A 26114-nucleotide genomic window follows, 5' to 3' on the forward strand; every position below is an offset into this window, starting at 1 on the left:
GGAAGGTTGGAAATCGTCAATTAACAGATTCTAACGGTTTCTCAGTGGTGTGACGTTACTGGGAATTTTTCTACCTAACTGATCGTCTCTAGGAAATTGAGATTAAAAAAAAAGGCATTTCAAAAAAAAAAGGGCATTGATAAGTAGCTAACCATGGGATATAATCGTTATGTAACTGTTTCGACATAATAATACTAGATGGGAAATGTCACCTACTGCTACTAATACTAACTGGGTAGCTCGACTGTAGGCATACTTCATTCCTCGTAATGTTTTTTTGTTAAATCCTCGAGTGGATCGTTGTTCACACTCGCTTTCACAAACCTCAGAAGGCGCCGATATATACTACGAACGCCATTCCTATCAGCATTATGTGCAAGAAAGTCATTGAAGAAAAGCAACAGTCAAAATCGAGACTATGTATCTAACGCCTTAACGAAGATGATGATGACAGGAAGATGTCTTCTGAGGGGTTTTGCACCTACCATTCATGTTTAGAAGCGCCTGGACAAAGGATCCGAAAAACTAGAACTCGTGTCTTTATTTTATTACTGAATTACTGAGGCCTTCTCTTATCATTTTTCCCTTCCTTCCTTCTTCTCTTTTTTTTTTCCAAGCTTGTTTTGTTTCCCCTCGAAGGACATGGAATGCAATCTATCTATTATTGCACAATACGGAGACAGAGGGTGCAGCACACACAGCTCAACGCGAAGGGATCCGTTCTATTCGCATTTCAGGTCCGTTCCTACCAGCTATAGGAGAACGAGAAGAAATTAGGGGACAAAAAAAAAGCACTGAATGTTGAAGTTTTTTTTTTTGAGGGAAAATATAGAGTAGTAAATATGTGTAGGGTCGAGAAAAAAAAGTATACGTATATATCATCTCCATATGCTCTTCATTTTTTTTAAAAAAAAATGTAGAAGCTTTTATGATGTAATGAATACCTAGAGAGAGACCAACGAATAAGTTGGTATAATACTTCGAGGTGCTTTCAACTACTTAGTAGAATAAAAGCCAGCTAGCTAAGCTAATAGATAGTATTAGAACATTGCAGCCTTACAGAATCCAGAATACTACACTGCAACATGTGACCTGACAATATGCTACTACTTATCACTACCTACGTTTTCTTCAAGTGTAGCATATACTATTATTCCCCACAGTCCAGTTGTCATTTACTCACTAGACTGTAGTTAGACTGGAACAATTACCTTACTCAGCGAGCGCTACATTCTGCCCATTATTACCAGGCAACACGTTCAGATTACAAGCAATTCCATTGACACTGTTGAAAAAAAAAACCACGAACCAATGCATTCTAATCAGAGACGGATGCAAACGCCAGTAGTTTAAGTCGACAGGCAGAAGAAGAACAGGCCCTTTCACATCCCGATCCCATGCACGAACATCAACAAAAACCAATGCTTAAGAAAAAGAAAGCAACCACAGAAAGGGAAAAAAAAAAGGGAAAAAAAAATCGGGAGAATATGCCCGCAGCAAGAGAAAAATAAAAAAAAGAAAGTTCTCCACAGTACAGCAATAAAACTGGACTGGAGAACTTTCCCAATCAAATAGGTTGATATTCGCACATCCAATCAAGCAGCTCGATCTTCTGTGCGAACACCAGAGAAGCGGAATCCAAACCCCATCGGCCGTAGGTCATTCCACATCGCACTCATATTGACCATTAGGCCCTTGTCGTCAAATTCTTAGTCGTAGTCACATCGCTCTCATCATAACTTCGGTTTCACATCCGCTCTCGTAAACGAGAAGACAGGAAATTAAGGTAGAGTTTCTCAAGTGCGAGCATCAAAGGTATAGAGTAAATGATACCAGGTGCGTAAATAAATCCCTCTATCACCCTCCGGGATCTCTCAGGACGCCTTTACGCAACCACAACGAACAAAAACATTAAAATGGCAACAGATGCGGGTATCAAAATAGATTCCCAATCCTGCCAAGTCCCAACCAACTTCAAGGTGCACAGCACACAATGTTTACTGGGATGCGCATTGCACCCGCTCAGCACCGTGTGGCACACCATCTTCTTCTTCCTCCTCGTAGCCAGCGGCTTGCTGTGCTCGTGCCTGAGCGCTGTGGCTTGGGTCAACGTCCTGGAGATCGAAGTCCTCGACCATGCAGTCAGGCGGCGGCTGCTGTTGCGGCATGCGGGGCGGCAGGACCTGCTCCAGAAGGTGGATGTTCTGCAGTTCTGAGCCCTGTGGGAATTTGACATCGAATTGAATGTACAAATTTCCGAAGTCGTGGTGGCGGTAAGACGGCATTCCTTGACCCTTGATCACCTTGATTTGACCTGCAGAGGCGGTGTTAGCAACCTGATCCTGGAACGGAAAGAGCAACGAAATACATACCCGGTGTGATAGGCTCGCCAGGTTGGATGTTGACGGTCAACCACCGATCATCCAGATGCTCGATGTTGATAGTACCACCAGCCAAGGCCGTGAGGAGATCAATCTGGGCGCGGTAGAAGAGGTCGTCATCTTTACGCTGGAATCGCGGGTGCTCCTTCTGTTCGATTTCGAAAACCACGTCACCGGGGAGAACGCCGGGCATCTGATCACCCTCGCCGCGGAATTCGATCTTGTGACCGTTCTTCACACCTCTGTCGACATGGACATGAAGGACCTTCCGCTCAACAACCGTCTTCTTACCGCCACAGCGCTTGCAACGGTCGCGGTCGCGGATCATCTCTCCTTCACCATTGCAGTCGGGACACACGGTCTGGAAGCGCTGGATCATGGGGCCCATCTGGCGCATCATCGTCTTCATACCCGTACCGTTACAGCCAGGGCACTGGCGGACAGCACCTTCCTTTCCACCTCGTCCCTCACAAGCCGGGCAAATGATCGACTTCTGCAGAGCCAGTTTCGAGACCTTGCCACGATAGATATCCTCAAGGCTGACTTTGTGGACGTGGTGAATGGTTCTCGCTTTCTTGGGACCTTGATCACGCATGCCGCCTCCAAACATGCCGCCGAAGGCACCGCCGCCGCCGAAGAATTGAGAGAAGAGGTCCTCGGCGCTCATGCCGCCAGCAGCGGCACCACCATGTTCCAGACCCTCTTCACCATATTGGTCGTAAATTTGGCGCTTTTGAGGATCGGACAGGATTTCATAGGCGTGGGAGAGTTCCTTGAACTTCTCAGCTGCATCGGGGTTGTGTGCGTTCTTGTCTGTACAGCGAAGGCGACTTCGTCAGCAGACTGTCCGCTGAAAGACCAGTAAGGTAAGGTGTATGAGCCGACAATATACATACCAGGATGATACTTCAAAGCACCCTTCTTGTATGCGGTTTTCAGTTGGGCCTCAGTGGCCGTGGGGGGTACCTGCACACCGGAGACCACTGTTAGTCAACCACGTTTGTGACAGGTGGTTGCTGTGCTGAGAATACCTACCCCCAAAATGTCGTAATATTTCGTATCTTTTACCATTGTGAGCGCTGTCTATTTAGCGACGGCAGAGTGAGAGGTAGGAGGGGAAAAAAAGAGGGCGAGCGGGCGGAGAGACCGGCGAGGCTGGATGACTCGAAGGCTGGGTTCGATGCGCAGAATTCAGAGGTTGTGTTTGTGAAGAAAATTTCACCGGTCAATATCTTCCGCCGATTTCGAATAACCGCGAAGAGGTAAGCGGGAAAAGAGGGCGATGACGGCGAGGAGAGAAGTCGAAGGGAAGGTCGAGACCTTTGTTATCAGGATGGGAGAGGGTGAGTCGTGGAACAGGAGAGAGAAAGCTTTGTAAGTAATGTAACCGGCTGTCAGGTACAAAAGGCCTTGTAACGCCAAGCTTTCCAGAGATCCGTCACAGGATCGAATCGAATCGCAGCTAGGCCTTGCCGGACGGCTGCTTGTTCAGCTGATCGGTCTTCTTTGGAGCCCGAATGTCTGTGCAAGGGAGAGAAGGCAGGAAAAGAGACAAAGGGGGGCTGATTGCTTTTTCAAGGAGCTTGGTTGGACAGAAAAAATTCGCCCCAGATACGGCGTGAACAAAGCCACTTTGGGCGGACAGGCTGTTCTGTACGGAGCGCAGCGCGATTCCGATTTTCTCGTCCCTTCTACCGTACGGCACTCTGTATCCTTCCAGTTTGCGGCCGGGGCAGACGCGACCCAATCCGGTTTAGCGCGCCCTGCGCAGCACTTCCGGGAGATTCGATCAGTTTCTGCGAATCTCTTCCATCTGCATCGGCGGCTTTCCACACGCTGTTTTCCGCCGCGGGTCTCAGGTCGGCGCTTCCTCTGCTTGCTCTTTGGGCTTCCACTGCGTTCTCCCATCCCTGTCTCCCACACCAGCTGAGGCTCTACTCACGCGCTGGAGCTGAGTGCAGCGTCGTGCTGCCTGCGGAACCCCGTTGCCGACCGTCAGGGTTCAAAGGGTTGGGCAGCCGTTCGCGCCCAAGCCACCTTGTGGCGGTGGACTTATCGATAAGGGCTTGTCTCCGACGCCACCAATTGCCCCTCAACGTCAAAACCGAATTTTTTAACTATTACTGTCCTTCTCGAATAGGTAGTATACGATTATCCTCATCCACCTCTGTTTAGTGATAATGTTAATTCAAACTGGATGCAATAATTCTGCAATATTCCTTTGCTCCATAAAAATGGTTATGAAGGTGAGATGGTAACTCTATATTGCAGAGGGTATTCTTAGAACAAGATTGCAATATACCTATGACACCTGCCAATTGGTGTTGCGGGATGTGATAGGCCGAGGCCGAGGTTGAGATTAATCTCCACAGTTAAAAACTCCGTGTTACACGTGCTATTCAAGAAGAAAGCCAGACAAATGCTCTCTTTAGAGTCATTACTATGTGGTCTAGGAAAGATGAACAGTGGCAGAAGTATTTGTCACTGGCATTTGGATGATGCTGCGAATTGACGTACTGGGATAATATTATCCCCGGGTTTTGCTCCCTGAAGTAGATAAGGAATCCACTCGAAGGTCCGAGGACGGGGTTCTTCCGACAGCTGGACCTTCCTTTTTTTTGCGCAATTATCAGGATTACTCACAGGACTTGTTTTTGTTTTCTCTTAAATAGTAACTTGACGTAGCGATTCTCGCCTACTTCTGCGATTTGCTTTTTCTCTGTGCTAGCAATGGAGCAAGACCCGGGCTTTATCGCGGCAGTGGAGGAAGCGCGACAGGGCGCCGCAGAGGGAGGAGTGCCCATCGGAGCATGCCTCGTGTCCAAGGATGGTAAGATCCTGGGCCGTGGACACAATATGCGTGTTCAGAAAGGGAGTGCAACTTTGCATGTCAGTCAATGCCCTTTCCTTTGTTACTGCCTGATAGGTAGCTAAATCATGGGATCATAATATTCCAGGCAGAAATCTCCGCTCTGGAAAATTCTGGCCGCCTGCCGGCTTCTGCCTACGAGGGCGCAACAATGTACACGACCCTGTCGCCCTGTGACATGTGCACTGGCGCCTGCCTTCTCTACAAAATAAAGCGGGTCGTCATTGGGGAGAATAAGAACTTTGTTGGAGGTGAACAGCACCTGAAGAACCGGGGTGTCGAAGTGGTGGTCTTGGAGAATGAAGAGTGCAAGCAAATGATGGAGAAATTCATTCGCGAGCAGCCGGCTTTATGGTACGCCAATCTTGATTCCCCCAATCGTGTTTCTTTTTGCCTATGCCATGCTTTTTCTGACGACTTCGTCACCATCATAGGAATGAGGATATCGGCGTTTGAACTTTTTTTTTTCGCCCACGTAAAATACTAGCGACGATCTTTCTTTTAGATGCGGCAGGTGTTTTTATACCCTGAAGAAGGGAAATCTCAACAGACTTAAAATTTAAGCTCATGAGTTCAGTTATATACCCGCGGATTAGTTGCCGGCTTCACGTCTCAATCATGAACCGGCCAGCCGATGAATTTCTTCGAAAAAGAACTTGAGGTCGTCCGGATTGACGAACGGAGTTACGCCTATAAATATTAGTGTCTATAATCCAACGAATATAAATTCTCGCGGAGGTCTCCATACCATGACCCAAATTGGCAATCCATCCTTTCTTGCCTCCTCCAAATCCTTTCACCATATTCTCCACAGCAGCTGTAATAGCAGCCCGGTCACCGTACAAAACACCGGGATCAGCATTACCCTGAAGCGTAACCCGTCCCCTGGCGATCTTCACTGCCTCGGCGGGATCATGCAACCAATCGAGTCCCACCACATTGTATCCAGAGTCGCAGAGATCGTCCAAAGCATACCAAGCACCCTTCGCAAATACAGTCATTGGTACCGGCTCCAAATTCATCTCTTTCAACCGTTCCGGCAAGTGCTTGGAGATGTGTCGCAGATACGGTAGTGCAAATTCCTTAAAGGACGCTGGTGATAGTTCCCCTGCCCACGAGTCGAAGACCTGAACCAGCTGTGCACCTGCAGCGACTTGGAGCACAAGGTATTCCACACAGATCTCTGCAATCTTCTGTAGCAAAGCCTTGCTTTCGTTCGGGTATTTGTAGATCCACGTCTTCGACTGAATAAACATTTTGCTGCCACCGCCTTCGACCATGTAGCAGAGCAGGGTCCAGGGTGCACCACAGAAGCCAATCAAAGGTACTCGCCCCTTGAGCTTATATCTGGTAAGTGTGATGGCCTTGTAGACATAGTCCAGCTCTTTCTTCACATCCACATGTTTGTTCAACAATTTCGCATATTGGGCGTCATCAGGGGACTTCAATGGCTCGGGGAAAGAAGGGCCCTTCTTGTCAACCATCTCAACCGTCATTCCCATCGCCTGTGGGATGACGAGGATGTCGGAGAAGATGATGGCGGCATCGATGAGACCGGCGTACCGCTCAACGGGTTGAATCGTGAGGGTGGACGCGATTTCCGGCGTGCGACAGCATTCGAAGAAGTCACGGTCACCTTTAGCCTCGTGGTACTCGGGTAAATATCGCCCAGCTAGATGACAAAAAAATCAGGTATTCAATCAATGATGTCCCAAAATCCCTTGGAGGAAAAGCGAAGCAGCAAATGCAGAGCTAACCTTGTCTCATAACCCATATCGGAGGACGCTCGACGGTTTCGCCTGCAGGCAGATCAGTCAGATATCTCCCAGCCAGTCAATGGTCTGAGAAAGCAGTACACACCCCGCGCAGCTCGAAGCAGAAGGTCATTCTTGAGGGGCTCGAATTGTTCTTGCATTTTGGCTGTTATGCGAGGGGACTTCTAGTGAGGACCGCGGGGATCTAGCGAGCTTTTGTCCTGTCGGAGATAAGATTGGTCACGGCGCCAAGCTTACGGAGTCCCTAGGCAGATAAACAATAGGCGGGGAGACATAGGGCTGGAGCACGTCGCCCTTGCTCACCTTCTGGATAATCTATTTAATTGGAGGTCATCAGTATTGCCCATATACTACCTACTTTGCCACCATATGGCACTTGACGGAAAAAAAAAGGATATTCTTGCAATAGAGCATGCATTGTATTTACACAGGTCTATATCGTATTACGTAATATAGTCTAGTTAACTAGCTACTTATGGCATTCAGCGTGATTCAGATCTATATGAGTGCATATCCTAGGGCTCCGCTCGATGAGTCTCAGTGCCAAAACCCTGACTCGATCTCGGCTCGTGGAAACTCTAAGCCATCCCTCATTGTGTAAACTTGACGATGATAGAAGATCAGGGAGCGGCGGAGCTAAGGCAAAAGCAGCAGGCCTCTTGCGCTAATCTGGCAGGATGCAGTTCACATCTCTGCATTGGTACTCAGGTAACCTCAGTGGGGATATTGGCATCCGGTCCAGCATGATCAGGTATTTCCTATTGCATCATACCTTTCCCAGAATCGTTTCTCTCTGGATTCTGGAGGCGAACTATTGATTAGGGCTTCTTAGCGACCATGGTCGTGCATGAGAGTCAAAATCACTATCACCAGCCCTAATTGCGCTAGCGCTGGCATCCAGCGTATGTATATGATCTGCGATAAGTATACGGATTTTACATGCTGATAATCTCATTGTTTTCCGCTTTCAATCTTCCTGCCCTCTTTTCCTGAGATTCCCAATGGTGTAGAGTGACTCGCTGAACGTCTTCTGCTCCTTTGCCTTTGAAGCCTCATCCTCAGACTTCAAAATCCCTTGCGTCCCGTGGCGATTGATATTGTCCACGACCTGTGCAGTGGCTGGTTCGTATACCACATTTTCCTGTTGAGCTTTAATCGCAAATGCTTGAACAAAGACCTGCGGTTCAGTTGTGTTCTCTTTCCAGGTTTTTGTTGATCCAGATTCGTGCACGCCATCGATGGAGGCAACTATCGTGTCGTTTCCAGCATGTGCCAGGCTTAGGACATTCCCAGAGAGTTGCAGAGACTGCTGACGACTCATATCACCGCTGGGCTGTAGAAGAAATCCGAGAAGCTCGGAAGATCTGTCACCAAGAGTTAGCTCTGAAGAATTTCCGGCAGATGGCTGCGCTTTCTGGGAGAGCAATTACCCTTCAATAGCGACAAAAACAATGACCCGTCTGTTTTCAACGTCGGAACTCGTCAAGAGAGGAATTGCCCATATACCTCGGACAGCGAGTTCTTCCTTGGGCGAACTCGGGATCAATGGAACCTTCTGTAAAACTTGACCTGCTCTCCAGTCCCAAACCAACAGATAGTCATCCCCGCCACCGGATATCAAAAGCTCCGGAAATGATTGTGGGATGCAAATCTTGCTGACGAATGACGAGTGGCCGAAGCAGTAATTTTCGATAATATGTGTCTGAGGTGGCCCGCGAGATACTCGGATATGTTCATCACGATCTGCGGTGAGAATATAATCCCGTGACTCACTCGATGACGTGCTCGACGAGAGAGACACAAAGGCCAAATCTGTAAGCAATGATACATGCCCCAGCAGTAGGTTCCGTTCGAAGGTAGGCTCGGATTTCGGTTCTGATCTCTGGGCAAGTTGCCGACGCTGTTGTTCTAACGCCTCCAAATTGCGCTTGGAATGGACAGTGAGAGATGACGCCGACGGCTGGAAAGGCTTTGCTGGCTTAGAGCTTTTGCGGGGAACGTTTGGCTTGTCGCTGGGTATCAGCGGCAGAGCATAAACATCGCCGAATTTGTCTCCACAAAGAATCGTATTACCATCAGGCGTTAGAGTAACAGCAGATGGCCGCTTTGGCATGCACCTATTTCTTATCAGCGCTGGTATTCTTACTAATTTATTGAAATAAAGCAAAGGAGACTTACCTCTCGCTCAGTTGAATGAGGGCACCGTCTGTGCCAATTTCAAAGACCCGAACGCACTTGTCCTCTCCGGTAACTGCGATTATGTGGCGTCCTGTTGGAGAAGCGACCAGTATGGGGATAGTGGACCAGGACTTGCCAGACTGCGTCTCCTGGTTATCATGTTTGGAGTCTGCATGGCCATTTGCCTGATCTTCAGACGGCGAAATTCTCCTTTTCTTCTCTGGAGGCTCGCCGCTATCGGCGTCTCCGCGCTCAGCTGCGCTTGACTGTGCCTCGTTGCTCGACTGTGCCCGTGGCCAAACGGAAAGCCTGCGCCCGTCCTCAGCCGAGAAGGAGTATAGTTTTGGGCCAGCAGACGTCACGAAGATTCTTTGAGAAGTAGGCGCCGGCGCTTCGAGATACTGGATGCATTGAAATGGATACTGGAATCTGGCAGCCATGGCGGCGCTACTCAGCTTTCTTGTTCTACTGAGGACGAATTTGTCGACGCTGCCTAAGCCACGGGGTCGAGTCTGTCAGAAGAACGGACGCAGACGCTGCGCAAGAAAAGAAAGCCTCGGCAGGATACTGTCCATTGGCGCGACAACAGAAGAATAATACTTTTTTTCGCGGACTTGGTAGCTCTGCGCGATGGTCTTGGAACCTTCTTAGCGCAGGGCGGGTTCGCCATGCCGGGGGCGCCACGTGATTGGCTGCGGCATACCCCAGTCGGGCTAGTTAGGCGAACGCGGGCCACAAGAGAATTTCCTAAATCGCACACGTCGAGAATTCCTCAATTTCCAACGATCACCGTTCACCACTCGACAATCCATACCCTTGCCCTTAAATATCCTATCTTCAGAAATAAGAAGACATGGGGGGCAAGTCCGCAACCAAGGCCGGTTACTTCGAGAAGCTGAAGAGCTTGCTCGACGAGTACAAGACGATTTTCATCGTCTCCGTCGACAATGTCAGCTCTCAGCAGATGCACGAGATCCGTCACAGCCTCCGTGGGGAGGCTGTCGTCCTGATGGGCAAGAACACCATGGTATGTTTTGCGCCGTCTTGACCTGATTGCAGTACTGACCAAGGTCTAGGTTCGCCGTGCCCTGAAGGGCTTCATCGCTGAGAACCCGGAGTACGAGCGTCTGCTGCCTCACGTCAAGGGTCAGTTTTCAGTCATTGGCGTCGAGGAAAAGTGGTATTTTTTCCCTTGCTGATTTGGGTGCTTTGCAGGCAACGTTGGCTTCGTCTTCACCAACGGTGACCTCAAGTCCGTTCGTACCAAGATCCTGTCGAACCGTATCGCTGCCCCGGCTCGTGCTGGTGCCATTGCGCCGGTCGACGTCTACGTTCCTGCCGGTAACACCGGTATGGAACCCGGAAAGACCTCCTTCTTCCAGGCCCTCGGTATCCCCACCAAGATTGCTCGTGGTACCATTGAAATTACTTCGGACCTGAAGCTGGTCGAGGCTGGTGGCAAGGTCGGTCCTTCCGAGGCCACTCTGCTCAACATGCTGAACATCTCCCCCTTCACGTACGGTATGGGTATCACCCAGGTGTACGATGATGGTCAGACGTTCAGCCCGGACATTCTGGACATCGATGACGAGCGGCTCATCAATTCCTTCACCTCCGCCATCAAGACCATCACTACTATCTCCCTGGCAGCTAACTACCCCACGCTGCCATCTGTGGTGCACTCTGTCGTCAATGGCTACAAGAAGGTCTTGGCTGTCGCCATTGGCACCGAGTACAGCTGGCCTGAGATTGAAGAGCTCAAGGACCGGATCGCCAACCCCGAGGCCTACGCTGCTGCCGCTCCAGTGGCTGCTGCTGCTCCGGCTGCAGCGGAGGAGGCGCCTAAGGAGGAGGCGAAGGAAGAGGAAGAGGAGAGCGGTGACGAAGGTAAGTAGTCTGCAATTGAAAAAAAAAAAGAACGACATCTAACATTACTTTGCAGGATTCGGTGGTCTCTTCGACTAAACGGGCCCACTTCTGTTACGGGATACGAATGCGATGTACTAGATGTAATTTCTACGGCCCATTACGTTACTCGTGATAGAAGAATGAAAAAAATTCTTCAGGAAAAAAAAACTTCTCCATTCGCGTTGGATGACTAAATCTAGCATAACCAGCTTCACAATTTCTCAACTTGATCAAGTAGGTAAGAAAACACAACTATTCCACCCATTCACCCATTTCCTTTTATATATATAAATTTCCGGGCGGATGATTAGGTTTTTTAACCCCAAGCTTTCCCTCCCTCCGGAAAGCAATGAAGATCAAAAAAAATGCAACAACGCACACTCTAATTTTTTGATGACGCCCGCCTTAAACAACAACACTTTCGTGCATATTGTCGATATTTTGTTGGCTTGTGATTTGTTTGGTGGGATGTGAGGCTAACGTTTCATCTTGATGACTAGGGTATATCGTCAATCGATGCTGTAGGCAGTTCTGCACGTATGTACCGTGTCAGCCAGGTTAGGACATCCATCAATCAATCGATCATACCTTCCTCACCTGGTCATTTATGTCCTATCGATTGATTGGTTGCTGCTGTAGTACATAAATTAAGCCGAGGTAGGTAGGTAAGATAAGTAAGGTAAGTAATTGCATAGGTAAATAGGTATCCATATGGATGGATGAATCAGTCAATCTGGCAAGCAAGCAATCCATTCATTCAGTATACGTTCCAACTTCTGGGTCTCGTTCTGTTCAGTAGTAGTTAGTGGAGTAGACTTAAAATGAATGAAAAGAAATGTTTATTTTTCAACATTCACTTGCACATTTGCATGAATCGCGCTCTATGTCTGTCTGTATGTATGTAGACACATGTGTCACACTCCCAATCATTAGGAAGTTAGGGTCTTCCTGCCAAGGGAAATAAAATCAACCAGAGAACAGTTGTTAAGTTTGCTTCAAATGTCCTTTTCAAATGGAATGAAATCATCGAATGTACGTTATGCTACGCTGTGCTATGGCTATGTATATGTACTGTCCTTATTTGTCCCTCTAATACCTATCCCTATATCCATCTTATTTATATTATTCTCACCTCGCATCGTCCCCTCCACGACCAAACCTCCCGCCGAACCCGCCCAGGTCACGACGGAAGAATTTCCCTATGTTCTTCAGGTTCTCGTTCAGATTCGTCCCCGTCGTTCCTGTAGTCGTGGTGCTAGTGGTGGTGCAGAGGGTATTATTGCCACTGCCTTCATTGCCATCCTGTCCCTGCCCTGCAGAGGCGGATAATAGCGCTGGTGAGGTAGAGCCTCCTGCTCCTCCTCCTGATGTCGCCGTGGTGGTGGGTGAACTTCCTCCAGGGGCAGTACTGCCACCTGCACCACCTGCGCCAGACGAGCCCAGAGCACCCGCTAGACTCTGGTTTCCGAACCTGTCGACACCGTCCTTCGCTGCGGAGATGAGGGCAGATCCCAGCATCGACGGATCAAACCGATTCGAGCCTCCAGCCGACGTGCCGAGATTGCTCAGTCCCAGACCCTGGGACACGGAGGAGCCGGCCATCCCGGAAGAGGAGGAAGAAGAAGAGGACTGTGAGTAGGGCTGCTGCAAAACCGCAGCAAAGAGCGGATTGCTCTGCTGCAGGTTCGGCGCGTGGCGGTCCGAAGCACGGTGCAGGTGGAATAGCTCCACGAGCTGGTTCTGCTCCTGCTTGCTCCGGATCCCCTTGAGTTCGAGGACGCGACGGAAGTTGGCTTCGCTCCGGTCCGCGATATGGATGAGATAGGCCTGGATCAGGGCTTCCGGTGGCGATGGCCTGACTTGTATCGTCTTGAGAAGAGTATCGATTTTGGTAAAGCTGGCGTTGATCCGCTTCACGAACCCGGCCGGTGTCGGCGCAGGTAGCAGTGATGTTAACCCGGTCTTAAGCGTATACGAATCTAGCAGCATCTGAAGTGACTGTCAGAAAAGTACCGAAAGATTGACAAGAGGGGGAAAAAAAAAGTGCCTACCTGTTCAGCCCCCGTCTCTGAGACAGGCCGACACTGATAGACGTTGCTGATAAAGGTGTTCGATATCAGCTCAACGAGGTTATCGGCAAACGCCCGGGCATACTGAGGCTTATGCAACAGCTGAAGGATTTCCTCTGCTTTTGTTTTGGTCTTGGACAGCAGCTCTCCGACGTAGGGACTCTGATCTCCGACGCTTTCGAGCTTGTTCCAAGGCGAGTTCCGCATTTCCCGCCAGCAGGGCTCCAGCTCGACTTCAACCTTCCGAACCAGTCCGCGCACAACAGCGCTGACAATCCCCATGAAAGAGTCAGCCTGGCTTTGCAGGTCGATGCTCTTCTTGAGGTTCTCGTCAATCCGGCTCTTGATCTTCTCTTCCAGCTGCCCGCAAGTCGTGTAGCAGTAGTCTGCCGTGTTGAGAACGATGATGAGATCCTCCAGAGAGGGCACTTTGGAAGGAGTCTGTCCGGTCGGCCGTTCGCTGATATAATAGAGAAGCACTTGCTGCGCGTATTGGTCCAAGTATTTCGCAAACACCTTGGACAGTTCCGCAAGGCTGCTGCCGGTGGAAAGCTTTGCGCATTGGGCCAGAGCATGTCTGTAGAAAGTAAAAAGCTCCGTGGAAGAGGAAACGACAAGCTGTGAGTGGAATTCCTCGTCTTCCGGCTTTGGTGGCTGCTGTCGATACCGCGGTAACATGGTAGCCAGCTGCTTATCTTGAGCCTCGACCCATACGCCCAGATACGGCTCGAAGGCTTCCGAGATAGCCTGCGTGAACACGGGCGTCTCCATAGAAGTCAAGGTGTCAGTCGACGGACGAGACGGATTCGCGAAGCGTCGATCGAGGGAGTGCTCAAAGTCCAGAGTCTCCTGCAAGCACGACAGCAGGAGATTGACATCGATGGTCTGGCCGCTTCGGACCGACCTCGACAGGATACCCTTGAAGTCGTCTCTTGTGCCTTCGCAAAACGCATTGGCCAGGACTTCGCCAACCCTCCACGAAGACGGGAAGATGACGGCATGCTCCTCGTCGTACGTCTTCATCATCCGTCGGAACCAGGAGTATCGGCGGGAGATGTTATCCAAGGAGCCAGCCTCCTCGTTACCCCTAAAAACCTGACGGTACTCTCGCAGCTGCGTATTGCAGTACCATGTGATGAGCCTCGATCGCGCATTCTCCCCCAAAGCGTCCATGACCAGGCATGCTTCGGAGAGGACACCTCGCCTCTGCATGACCTCCCCCTTGGCGAAGGTGAGCTCGAAATCTTCGCACACCTGCTCGAGAAGTTCCCGCTGTATGTCCGCCACGTTCCTGCTCAGGGTTGCGATCTGGTCGATGGATCGGTACGACTTGAAATGAGCCATGAGCTGGATGACTGCCTGCAACAGCTGGGCGCAGTCTCGGTACTGCCGCGTCTTGGCCAGGGCGCGCAGCTGCTCGTACGCCGTCGTGAGCATCTGCAACCGCTTCAGGGCCGTCATAGACAGTGTCAGGTTCTTCTTCGCATTGTCCAGCTGCTTGATATCGGCCGTCATCTCCGTGATCGCCCGCTCTGTCTTCGCGGCGCGCTCCCGCACATCGTCGATCTTCTTGAACAGCTCCGACAGGTCCGCCTTCGCGGCCTGGATGCGCTGCACACTTTCCGCATTTGAAGTCACCTGTTCCTCCACCAGCTCCGCGATGTCGTTGTCCAGCTCATTTTGGTATAGCCGAAGGGCCTCAGAGGTTTGGGAGACGGAGGAAAGGGTCGACGGATGAGAGAAGATTGCGTTCAAGTGCTCGATCGGGTCGTAATCGACTGATACAACGAGTCAGCATGGAGACATATTTTGCAGGAAGAAAAGAGCTTCTGTTGCATCTGCAATTTTTTCTCACCTGCATCCAAAGGATCAGGACTGGACGTTCCGTTGGGGGGCATATGGATGGTGTTCGTCATTCAATTAATTACGTTGGTGTAGCTCCTCGATCAACACCCTCAAAACGCATGCCGCAGTTCGGTTGGTCTGCAGCACATCAGCCGCGGGAGAGGTCGCTGAAGCGTGAATTTCGATACTGCCTCTGTAACAAATTGCAAACGGATCAAGCGACCTCATGGGACAGCAGATGCAATTGCGCGTAACAAGCGGCGACAGTGCGGAGTTGACATTGAACAGCTCGGCGGTCCTGCAACCCACCTTAGCTCTAGCGCACGTCAGCTTGGCATACTACGAGTATCACCACAACGCGATGCTGGACTTCTACATTTCTCTCTTTTTTTTTGTTTAAATCGATAAATCGAATACCTGGTTTTGAACAGTGACTTCTGCCATTTCTGCCATTTCTATGCTGATACTCAGCCACAAAATATACCAGAAAGACACTCTGAAAAGAGTCACAACCAGCCGCCAGCCTTGAATCAGTCTTTTAGATTCCCATGCCAAATTTAGGTATCTTCCTGAATGAGAATTTTGATTGTTAACATACATGATGCGGGAGGAATCCGCACAATCGCAGAAAGATGAATCCACGTCACATCTCTTCGCCAAGCCATGCTAACAGATTATCATGTCGTAGTAATATGCATACAGAATTGAAGTCCCAGATTTGCATCCCTCACGCCAAAGTTTATTGGAGTACATTTCAGAAACAAAAAAAAATCAGTCATGAGATGGCGAGTCCAAAGACTCCATGGAACTCAGCAATGCGCCTTCTTCAGTTCCAGATTTCCATTCAGAAACCCGGAATAAAAGCGTCTTGTGGAAGCTTTCCCTGCGCCTGAAAACAGTCCTGTCAGCCTTTTGTGGATGGCGACTAGGAAGGCCAATGATGCTTACCTTCAGTTCCTCGAAATTCTTCAGCGCAGCCTCCATATTCCAATTGTTGCCCGAAAGGGCCATTTCCGAATACTGCAGAGTCATCCTGGTTTTGAAGCTCAGTTGCAGAATCATCTGCTCCTGCTGAACTTGAGCTTCCGTCTTGCCAGGAGCTGGCATGCCGTATCCCTGCGGCGCTTGAGGATGCGCGGGCGGGGCTTTCATCGGGTTCGCCGTCTGACTGTCGGGATCCCAAGCCATATGTCCGCCGTATGCTCTCAACGTGAGCATGTCACTGAGGACTCTGACTCCTCCTGCTCCTCCGCCAGGACCAAGCACGAAGGTCCGATCGAAACTGCGGGTCTCCACCTTGGTGCCGTCCAACTCATCAAACTTGCCGTGCACCATGATGAGCAATCCACCAACACCGGAAATGCTCTGTCCCGACGGGTCAGGAAGTCCAGGGATGGGGTGGCATTCAATCAGCCACTCCTCTGGGTGCGCAACCATGTCAGGATGCCTCGTTCTGGGGAGAGAATTCCACAGCTCGCGAATCTTTTCCGCGCCAACATAAGAACGAGACATCCGAGCGGGAAGATGACTGATCTTCAACAGGTTCCGGCTCTTCTTGATATACTGGTCCCAGCCAGCGGTGGCATCTTCTTGAGCTCCTCGGGGAGCGGCAGGGTTGACATTCAAAGAAAAGGTGGAATCACTGTCGTAGACACCGTTGATTAGGTCGTTTCGGTCGTTGTCGTACCCAACAAAGAACGCCCTGACGAAGTTCTCGGCGATTTGAGAGTCATCCTGGAAATATGCCGGCTGAACGGGTATGGGAGCCTTTTCTTGAGCAGCAACCTCTTCCGCGGTACGGACCGTCATGTTGTTGAGGGTTCTGAGCTTCGGATACCACTTCATCATCGTGTCTTTGAAGGAAGGATCGGCACTGAACGGATTCCCCGTGAGATCGAGGAACTCCAGTTGTCGGAACTTCCATCTCCACCCGATGAGAGCCTGTGCGTCCTTGAAGTTGTTGTTGGAGAGGTCCAGATTCTTGAGGTTCGGGAAGGCCTGAGAGAGGGTGGTGACGAGCGATATGTTGGACAACTGATTGTTTGCTAGACTGACGCTCTCAACAGCCTCCCGGCTCTTCTGTGGAGTCTCAAAGTTCATCTCCCAGACCTTCATTAGCGCCGGGAAGAACTTGGACTCAGTCGTTGTGCTGTTGAAGAGACCCATCTCCACCAGGATCGGATCGCTGGCCAAAGCCGAAAGATTGAGAAGCTTGGTATCCTGGAAATATCGGCTGCTCAAGAAAGCGGTCATCCTGGCCTTGGTGTCGGCCGTGGTTGATGTGCTCTCCGCCGATGGGTTGTATCTTTCAATGGTGAGTGGAGCACCTGCGAAAGTGAAATTATTGAGATGTAACATCCTGTCCAAGTGCTCCGGGCGAACAGAAACTATAAGAGCGTCGCCTTCGACACGCGACTACTGAACGTTAGCAAGGCGTAAGAGACCTTGAAAACTGCAGTCACCCAAGGGTATACGCGACAAGGCCCGGGAAGAGTCGATCGTCGCTGTGTGGAGTACCGTCCTGAAACGAGAAGCACACCGAAGAAGACGACGCTGCGAGAATACTCCGTCGGTGACCGCCAAATGCTGGTGAAGCACATACCTTGATTATGTTATTGCCTTTCGAGTCCGGGGTAGCGAGTTTCTTCTCCAGGAAGGAGACCAGGCTTCCGGCGCCGCCGTCGAGGTTGGATGCAGCCTTGCTCTTTCTCCATCCGCGCACGCTGACCTGTTCCCACGGTCCACCTTTGGCGCCACCCCGTCGGATGTTGGCCTGAGAGGTTTCATTGCCGGCCAAGGCCTTTTGGATGGTGTTCAGAGTCCGCTCGCGGTCAATGGCCATCCTCCGCTGGTCGCGTGCTTGAGACTGAGCCGCGGCCAGAGCGCCTCGTCCCGAGTCTCCGCGAGCTCGTTTCCCACCGCGACCCTTGTCAGACGCTCCATTCATGTCCAAGTCGCCGTCGCGATCGACTCGCACGGCAGGAGAACCGCGTTTCCGGATGCCACCCCGATCCATAGCGTTGGCCCGACCTCGGGTTACTTTAGCCTTTCCCATGTTGTGCATCGTTCCGGAAGATAGCTTCAACATAGTGGACGGGAGTCAGGTAGGTCAAGGCGATGGGGAGGAGGCTGGTCTTCGATCGCAGCAGCAAAGAATCGAGGGGCAGGGAGCGCGCGCAGAACGGCTCACTGTGCCCTGGGCCTCGTCGTCCTCGTCGTCCGCATGCAGCTGAACGGGCACGAAAAGTGAGGGAGAAAATGAGAGGAGGGAAGAAAAAGGAGGAAAAAACCGAGAGAATTCTGTCGCGAGTCCGACCGAGGCACCGCCCAGTGCGGACTTGGGATCGAGGATAAAGAGAGCGAGGACTGAGGGAGCGGGTGTGACGTGAAGAAGGCTTTCTGTTGCCGTTTGAGGCGAAAGACTCAGGCGCCGGGCGAAGGCTGATAGGCAGCCTCGAGGGCGCGGCTAAGCCTCATCGGGATTCTGGGCACGGCGGCCGGGCCAGGGGTCACATGACATGCATCCGGCCCCAATCACGGATCACGTGACAGTAAAGGACAATGGGCGCGGCGCGTCCAATCACAGCGCGTGCCAGTCACAGTGGGGGTTCGTATTGTCACAAACAAAACACGGCTAAATTAGGCACATCATAATACCGGACAATACCAGATGTACGCAATACTGTATTGGACAGCTTGCCAGAAGCCGCAGCTCCTTGCGACAGACACCCGCATCGGCTCTCCTTCGATTCGATCTCAACCACTTCGCTCCCTGTCGCAGATGATCGTCACCGTCGGATGATCGGTCGCCTCTGACTGCGCTTACCCAGAAGCCCTCGCGAGACGCAGGAGCTGGCTGGCCACTATTGTCGGTGTTGATCTTCCCCACGCCCATGATCTGACTCCACAAGGCAACACAAGATGCCTGCGAAATCACGATTCACGCGACTCGACGCCTTTGCGAAGACCGTCGAGGATGCCCGCGTGCGGACCACCTCCGGGGGCATTGTTACCCTCGTATCGCTGCTGGTGATTCTGTACTTGGTCTGGGGGGAATGGGTCGACTACAGGCGAGTGGTGGTGGTCCCCGAATTGATTGTGGACAAATCAAGAGGTAATTGCCATTGGCAGTCATTGTGCATAATTGAACACTGCGCTGACTCAATTGGTTGTCTGTCAAGGAGAGCGAATGGAAATCCACCTGAATATAACCTTCCCTCGCCTCCCATGCGAACTGTTGACCCTGGATGTGATGGACGTCTCGGGTGAACAGCAAGTTGGGGTCGTGCATGGCGTGAACAAAGTGCGATTGAGCCCTGCTTCGGAAGGTGGCCGTGTCTTGGACGTCCAGGCGCTTGAGCTGTGAGTCGATTGTGTCTCAATTGGATTAACTGCCGTAACGGAAATGCTGATATGAGTCAAATCATCCACAGACACTCAAAGGAGCAGGCCGCTGTGCACCTGGACCCGGACTACTGCGGCGAATGTGGAGGAGCGCCTCCGCCTTCGACGGCGAAGAAGCCCGGCTGCTGTAATACCTGCGACGAGGTGCGCGAAGCATATGCAGAGCGGCAGTGGTCGTTCGGAGACGGCTCGGGCATCGAGCAGTGCAGGCGGGAAGGATACGCGGAGAGGCTCAATGCCCAACGCAGGGAGGGCTGCCGGATCGAGGGCGTCATCCGGGTGAACAAGGTCGTCGGGAACTTCCACATCGCTCCCGGCCGGAGTTTCACGAGCGGGAATATCCACGCCCACGATCTGGAGATGTATTTCGACTCGAAGCTGCCGCCGGAAGAGAGACACACCATGACGCACGAGATCCATCAACTCCGGTTCGGTCCTCAGCTGCCCGACGAGTTCTCCAGTCGGTGGCAGTGGACGGACCACCACCACACCAACCCGCTGGATGGGGTGACGCAGTCGACCGAAGAGCCAGCCTACAACTACATGTACTTCATCAAGGTGGTGTCGACCTCGTACCTGCCGCTGGGGTGGGATGCCGCGTATTCGAGTTACGCGCACAACAAACACGAGGTGGCGCTGGGCCAGCACGGCGCTGTGTACGGCACCCAGGGCAGCGTCGAGACGCACCAGTACTCGGTGACTTCGCACAAGCGGTCCCTGGCCGGGGGCACGGACGCCGCCGAGGGCCACCAGGAGCGCGTGCACGCGCAGGGCGGCATCCCGGGCGTCTTCTTCAACTACGACATCTCGCCGATGAAAGTCATCAACCGCGAGGCCCGTCCCAAGACCTTCACCGGCTTCTTGACGGGCGTGTGTGCCGTCATCGGCGGAACCCTGACCGTGGCGGCTGCCATAGATCGGTTCTTGTACGAGGGGTCATTGAGGGTTAAGAAACTTCACTCGAATTAGGGGATATATACATTACTATCATTACTATCATCATTACCTCGGGAATGTATTTTTGCCATTGCCGTTGTCATTGCTGTTTTTGTCTGTGTAGTGAAGCATGATTCATTGTTTTCGTCATTGTCTTTGGTTTTGGTTTTACAACGCTGTTTGCTGAAAAGTCTGTCCCTTTCTTTCTTCAGAATCATTCTGGACACTTTACATTGCATACACTTGCATGGCATGTCATGGTAGGAGGAGAGGATAAGACATAAAAGAGACAGACAGACAGACAAAAAAAGGGAAGGACGAAGTAAAGTAAAACAAAACAAAAGATTAAAAGCTACCACCAGATGGATAAGTAAGTAGTAAGACACATAGTTACTAGCTATATGCGCTACAGGCGAGGAGCTCAGGAAGCATGACTCCAAAAAAAAAAAGGGCATCAGTGGGGCGTTCGTTATGTCTATGTCCACGTCCACGTCGGCCGATTTCTGCTTTTCTTTGATCTGAACTCAGTCGGGTTTTCGTTTCGACTCAATCAATGTCTTGCTTGTTTTGTTGGTTGTTTGTTTGTTTACTTCCTTGTAGATATACTCCTCATCAAATTACCCTTTACCCTTCCTTGTTTTTTTATCAATTATGGTCATGGAGCATTAAAAAAAAAAACTCTCTTCATCGAGAAAGCCTGATTACATGTGCATATGGATATGCATGTACATGCGTATCTACAAATCCAACTCTCAGATTTCAACTGAAGGGAAAAAAAAAGAACAAGATGATGATCAGACAGCCTTATCAAAGAAAAAGACCTCAGGAGAGAGAGAGAAACATCAAGCAAAACACATGTCCAGAAAACAGGACCCATGGAAAATATCACAGAGAAAACTTGAAAGAGGTCAAGATCAATGTAAACGAACGCCATAGCCCTCTTTACAACACCACTTCAATGCGCAACGTAAGGCAGCAGATCTGAGAGCAAGCAAACTTTGACAACAAAGGAGGATATCATGCTTTGAACTGGTCATGCAAGGCATAGACCCTGAAGATGATGAGAGAAAAAAAACAAAACAAAGGAAATGTACATCTAAAGAATGTTTTGTGTATCGCAAACTAGCAGAGATGGTATCGTCATGTAGCAAGGAAATGTAGATGGCGGGTATCAAGCAGGGAGGGATGGAGAATCTAAAAGCCCGTCCCTAATACCCTTGATACTGCTGAAAGTAGTGACTTGGTTGATGGGCTGCTGGAGGCGTAGATGGAAACTGGGGCGTCATTGGTCTACCCCATTGCTGCGGATTCTGTGCGTTCATGGGATGCTGCATTGGATTCATGGCATTGAGAGCGTCCCAGGTGTAGCTGGCACCGGGCATGTTGTAGATGCTTTGGGCTCTCGCATGCTGCTGCTGCGCCTCGTACATCTGTTGCTGCTGGCGTTGAGCAATGGCCTGTTGTACCATTTGATTGCTCACCCCTTCTTTCATTTCTCGCTTTTCTCGTTCTCGGGCATCGATTGCACTGACTAGCCCACCAGGAGCAACAGGGGTTGGCTGTTTCGCGTTGCTGCTCGAGAAGTTGAAAAACGAGGAGCCCGTCATCCGAGCCACATGTTCCTGCTCACGCGCGGAGAGATGGTTGGTGACATCGTTGTAATTCAGCACGCTGCTGGCACCCCGGGAATGAGGTCGAGGTGGTAGATCTCGCCCATGGGGGTGCTGGTAAGCAAGCGTCGTCCAATCACCCGAGTGAGGCCGTGCAGCTGTCTGAGTAGAAGAGCTCCTCTGGTGGTGAGCGTACACAGGAGAGCCTATTCGGTGGTTGGAGAGAGCCCGCTGGTGGACAAATTGCTCCGGAGTGACCCCGCGAGACGAAGGAGATTCAGGACGGCCACTGGTCAGACCAGGTTGCCAAACCATGCTTCGGCGCTTTTCCTCCCCAGCAGGAGAGCGCGACTGGCCGCGTTTGTGCCCACCAGGAGAAGCCGAGAGCTTCTTCACCGTCGCATCCGAGTCCGACCTGCCATGACCAAACTTGCTCAACGTGTCTGATATACTCGGCCGCCTAGTAGTGGGATCGTAAGACATGGTCGGTCCGAAGTCTACGGTAGGGATGTCGGGATTCTCCTGTTGTGGCTCGACATGCGCGTAATAGTGGGTGTCACCAACGGTCACCTCCTCTTTCGGAGGCGTCGCTCCTCCCACAGTCTTCAACACTCCCATCCTGGGCCGGGAAATCGACGCGGTGGAGCGCTTTGTGGAAGTCGACTTGGTTGTACTGGCATAGTCGGGGACTGATTCGTCATCGTAAACACTCTCCTCATCGCCTCCTCGCACGTCCTTGTCGGGAGACTTGTCTGGGGAAAACGATGATTGCCGAGTCATGATCCTATTCAATGCGTCTTCGTCGAGAGTATGGCGCAAGTCTCTCAAGCTGGGTGAAGAAATAGACGATTGGTCGGGTTCCGGATGGGATTCCGGAGGAGGAACGGAGGCTTGTTGCGAAGGGACGGGCTTACGTCTGATCGCCTTCTCAGTGTCGATGCGAAGATTGCGCAAGGGGCTGGATCCATGGGCCGGAACGGGCGGAGCGGCGTCCTGAGATCTGGAGAAGCCTTCATCTTGGGGAGGTGTCCTTTTGGGGGTCACCTGCCCGTCAGCGTTGGCCCCATGGGAATTGGCGTCTTCGTGCGTGAATATATCTCGGTGGTCCGGCTGTTGTGGCTCCTCTGCACGTTGCTGGAATTCGCCCAGGTGTGTCGCTCCGTGTATCCTGCCAACTTCGGCCATCTGCGCCAGAGTAGTGCTCGACATGCGGTTGTTCGCCTTCCGGAGTTCTGGTGAGGGTTGTGGCCGAGTCACAGGTACCTGTCCAGGACTGTGTGCGAAAGCCGGTGGGACGGCCACTGGTGCTGGCGGTTCATTCGGTCGAAGGTCCTGTCTTAACGCCTCAGCTTGAGGAGTCTCAGAAGGTTGCCCGTCGCCGTCCGAACCGCTGCCTGTGTTGGATCCATGAGTCCCCGGACGCTCCTCGGTGACCGGCTCTGGTGGAGAGTTCTCGATCGACAGTTGAGTCGGCGTGTAAGACTTCTCTGGCTGACGGGTATGTGGCAATCCCATGGTATCTGACGCAGCTCGAGCGTGACCGTGTTCAGAATGGCCGGGTCCACCTGACGTCTCCGAGCCCCCAACAATAGCATCGGCGGACTGGTTGAACTCCGGCGAGAGAGGCTCCCCAGAATCCTCAAATCGGGCCCGGTGGGTGCGAGTGGGCATGCTAGCCCGCTGACGGGACCGACTGTCGGCAATGCTACTTGCCCGGCTGTCCTGCGAAGCCATCCGCTGTGCGGTGGCCTCCCTCAGTTGTTTTCTCCATTCTTTCTCAGACCAGTTTTGACTTCCGGGAGTGTGAATCAGGTTGGCCACGTCGAGGACATCGAGGTAGCCGTATCGCTTCTTCTTGGGAAACGCAAACATCAAACTCTTGACGTTGTTCGTGTCCGCGATGAGTCGGTTGGGCCGGCCATAGAGACCAAACGTATCGAACACGGGGAAGAGGAAACGGAGCATCATTTCGAACCCCGAAACGGCCGGGTGCAGTTCTGGCATGACGAAGACAAACCCCTCCGTCGTGGACTGCGATTGGGAGTGAATGGTGATGTCGCCTTCGATCTTGACCAGGGTAGACTGATCGATGAGAGGCTTCGACTGAGGGTAGATGGCGTACGCAGCGTAGGCATCCGTGATGGTTGCAATCGGCTGGGTCTTCTTCGTCTTCTTGGATTCGTAGAACTTGATATTTCCCTTGAGAACCGGGGTTGTCCGGTCATACGCCGATCGTTTCTTCATCGACTTCAGCAATTTCTGGTACTCCTTCTCGTCCGGCGGAGTGACGACACACCAACACCGTCTCCACGGCGTGCCGGCGCCAAATCGGACCCTGGCCCAGTCTTCGTGCTTGAATCGACTGCGCTCCATGATCGTGCGGATGTTATTCAACGACTTGCCTTTTCCGGCAATTATCGAGCCTGTATACGCCTCCAGCAGCGAAGTGTGTTCAAACATGGCCAAACGGATACCCGCGGTCCATTGCGTCATCGAATGAAGGGAATTGAAGTGGAACAGGTACCGGTTTTTGCCCGCGGTGGAAATACTGAGGATATTGTGCAGTGGCTTGGAGCCGTTGCGAGTCGGCAGCGTCTCGATCTGTAAACATCACCAGGTCAGCGTCTTCTTCTTCTTCCTGTCCGTCTGATTCGAAGAAGCGCGCTTACCATTTTAATCGAGGCGTCTGCAATGTTGATAAAAGTCGGCGCGACCTCCCCGTCTTGGCCGGCTGCGTCCAGCGCAGCGGCATCCCAGAGTGACAGGACGGTCCCGACCAGCTGGGCGAAACATTCCACCCAATGTCGATCCGCACATGGCCTTCCCTCTATAGAACCGTTAGCCCGACCCTAAATATTTAGGTGTTCCTCCGCAACGGTCCACATAATCGGTCTACATACGTGTGTCCAGATCGTTCAGCTTGAGAAAGTAGCCTTCCTGGTATAGCTTGTTCGAATGGCTATTGAGGAAAGTGAAAATTGGGAGTAATTCCGGCAGCGTGTCTTGGGCGACGTCCATCACCGGAGGTTGATAGGTAAAGGCCATGGACGCCGGGCGCCCGGTGCTGGACCGGTCTGGTTTGGAGGAAGGCTCTGGTGAGGCGCGAGCAGGGGCGGCATCGTGCTGCGGAATAGGCTTCTCGATCTTTGGTTCCTGCTTCGCCGATGCTGGAGTAGAAGAAGAACCGGCATCAGAAGTGGTCGCGCCCTGATGGCGGTGCGGCGAGCCTAAGGACGATATGAACGAAAGGACTGCGGGAGGACGACGCAAGGGAGTCAGCGATCAGCACATTGGATGCAGAATCAGGAATAATGCCAACGGCCAGCTCGTATGACATGTTCCCTTCATTGGCAGCTTCATCTTCCACTTACCACGCGAGCGAACCATGGCGGCGGCTGGAGGAGAGGCTTGGCGGACTGAATTGGAGGGAGTGGATGTCTGGACAGCGCGAGGCAGCAAAAGGCACTCTGGCAGTCCGACTGTCGACAAGCAGAACGAGAGGAACCAGCCAGAGGAGAAGCAGAGGAGAGGAGAGGCAAAGCGAGTGAATGGAACGCTGTCCTGACACCGGGCAAAAGGCAGGCAGTGAGGGTTCTTAGTAATCCCAGCTCCACGCGAAGAAAAGCGCCCGTTACTCGCGAAGGTGGTTCCTCGGGACGGGGGATCAGATCAATCCATGGGTTCCGGGGAGGAGGATAACGGGAGAAACGAGCGGGAAGGCAGGAAATGGGTGGTGGCGCGGAGAGGGGGTGGAGGAGAGAGGTTTAAAGTACAGTCATCGAGAGAGCGAGCCGGTGCTGGGCGGTGCTGGGAGCAGGTGGGAGGATGACGTCGCCCGGGCAGAGTGACGGAGCACGGCCAGAGAGCGATCGACAGCTCGATGCAGCGGGCGATTCAGCAAGGAAGAGAAGGGATCTGGAGGTAAAGACAGTCACCGTGGAGAGAACGTTTCTCTCCTGTCTCTCGTCTTCTGTCTCTTTTGTGAGTGAGCTCCGCCCAGAACGAGGGCTCTCCCGCACTGCCAGCAGTGACTGGAGGCAGCCGGCAAGCCCGGAGGGACTAGACCTTGCTGCTTGCAATAGCCTGCCCGTGGCGCCATAGGCTCACAGGCCCCGGCGCTGCGTCAGCTCTCCCACCGG

The 26114-nt window shown here is 52.0% G+C and overlaps 9 protein-coding genes across 9 annotated transcripts; 3 read left to right on the top strand and 6 right to left on the bottom strand.

The window, feature by feature from the left end:
- Nucleotides 1–1997: 1997 nt before the first annotated feature.
- Nucleotides 1998–3452, bottom strand: T310_0912 (Mitochondrial protein import protein MAS5; the record flags this gene model as incomplete). Its single annotated transcript, XM_013476205.1, has 4 exons — nucleotides 1998–2314; nucleotides 2373–3194; nucleotides 3278–3347; nucleotides 3417–3452. The coding sequence occupies 4 exons, from the start codon at nucleotides 3450–3452 to the stop codon at nucleotides 1998–2000; spliced, it is 1245 nt and encodes a 414-aa protein (XP_013331659.1).
- A 1163-nt stretch (nucleotides 3453–4615) lies between these two features.
- On the top strand, nucleotides 4616–5706 carry T310_0913 (Cytosine deaminase; the record flags this gene model as incomplete). Its single annotated transcript, XM_013476206.1, has 4 exons — nucleotides 4616–4627; nucleotides 5067–5270; nucleotides 5312–5604; nucleotides 5685–5706. The coding sequence occupies 4 exons, from the start codon at nucleotides 4616–4618 to the stop codon at nucleotides 5704–5706; spliced, it is 531 nt and encodes a 176-aa protein (XP_013331660.1).
- A 160-nt stretch (nucleotides 5707–5866) lies between these two features.
- Nucleotides 5867–7165, bottom strand: T310_0914 (Uroporphyrinogen decarboxylase; the record flags this gene model as incomplete). The annotated part of the gene is made up of 4 exons (XM_013476207.1): nucleotides 5867–5940; nucleotides 5999–6922; nucleotides 7008–7049; nucleotides 7111–7165. 4 exons carry the CDS (start codon nucleotides 7163–7165, stop codon nucleotides 5867–5869), a joined length of 1095 nt encoding a protein of 364 aa, XP_013331661.1.
- An 827-nt stretch (nucleotides 7166–7992) lies between these two features.
- On the bottom strand, nucleotides 7993–9643 carry T310_0915 (tRNA (guanine-N(7)-)-methyltransferase subunit trm82; the record flags this gene model as incomplete). The annotated part of the gene is made up of 3 exons (XM_013476208.1): nucleotides 7993–8389; nucleotides 8456–9142; nucleotides 9204–9643. 3 exons carry the CDS (start codon nucleotides 9641–9643, stop codon nucleotides 7993–7995), a joined length of 1524 nt encoding a protein of 507 aa, XP_013331662.1.
- A 413-nt stretch (nucleotides 9644–10056) lies between these two features.
- T310_0916 (60S acidic ribosomal protein P0) lies at nucleotides 10057–11168 on the top strand (the record flags this gene model as incomplete). The annotated part of the gene is made up of 4 exons (XM_013476209.1): nucleotides 10057–10230; nucleotides 10280–10349; nucleotides 10419–11090; nucleotides 11146–11168. 4 exons carry the CDS (start codon nucleotides 10057–10059, stop codon nucleotides 11166–11168), a joined length of 939 nt encoding a protein of 312 aa, XP_013331663.1.
- A 700-nt stretch (nucleotides 11169–11868) lies between these two features.
- T310_0917 (GARP complex subunit Vps53) lies at nucleotides 11869–15078 on the bottom strand (the record flags this gene model as incomplete). Its single annotated transcript, XM_013476210.1, has 4 exons — nucleotides 11869–11899; nucleotides 12244–13109; nucleotides 13163–14958; nucleotides 15036–15078. The coding sequence occupies 4 exons, from the start codon at nucleotides 15076–15078 to the stop codon at nucleotides 11869–11871; spliced, it is 2736 nt and encodes a 911-aa protein (XP_013331664.1).
- A 718-nt stretch (nucleotides 15079–15796) lies between these two features.
- On the bottom strand, nucleotides 15797–18113 carry T310_0918 (MRNA export factor mex67; the record flags this gene model as incomplete). Its single annotated transcript, XM_013476211.1, has 2 exons — nucleotides 15797–17440; nucleotides 17628–18113. 2 exons carry the CDS (start codon nucleotides 18111–18113, stop codon nucleotides 15797–15799), a joined length of 2130 nt encoding a protein of 709 aa, XP_013331665.1.
- Nucleotides 18114–18946: 833 nt separating this feature from the next.
- On the top strand, nucleotides 18947–20398 carry T310_0919 (COPII-coated vesicle membrane protein Erv46; the record flags this gene model as incomplete). The annotated part of the gene is made up of 3 exons (XM_013476212.1): nucleotides 18947–19139; nucleotides 19207–19387; nucleotides 19459–20398. 3 exons carry the CDS (start codon nucleotides 18947–18949, stop codon nucleotides 20396–20398), a joined length of 1314 nt encoding a protein of 437 aa, XP_013331666.1.
- A 1175-nt stretch (nucleotides 20399–21573) lies between these two features.
- Nucleotides 21574–25362, bottom strand: T310_0920 (PH domain protein; the record flags this gene model as incomplete). Its single annotated transcript, XM_013476213.1, has 4 exons — nucleotides 21574–24576; nucleotides 24645–24802; nucleotides 24876–25226; nucleotides 25347–25362. 4 exons carry the CDS (start codon nucleotides 25360–25362, stop codon nucleotides 21574–21576), a joined length of 3528 nt encoding a protein of 1175 aa, XP_013331667.1.
- Between the last annotated feature and the right edge of the window lie 752 nt (nucleotides 25363–26114).

Source organism: Rasamsonia emersonii (genome assembly GCF_000968595.1).
Source record: "Rasamsonia emersonii CBS 393.64 chromosome Unknown ctg1118621759968, whole genome shotgun sequence".
Lineage (NCBI taxonomy): Eukaryota > Fungi > Ascomycota > Eurotiomycetes > Eurotiales > Trichocomaceae > Rasamsonia > Rasamsonia emersonii.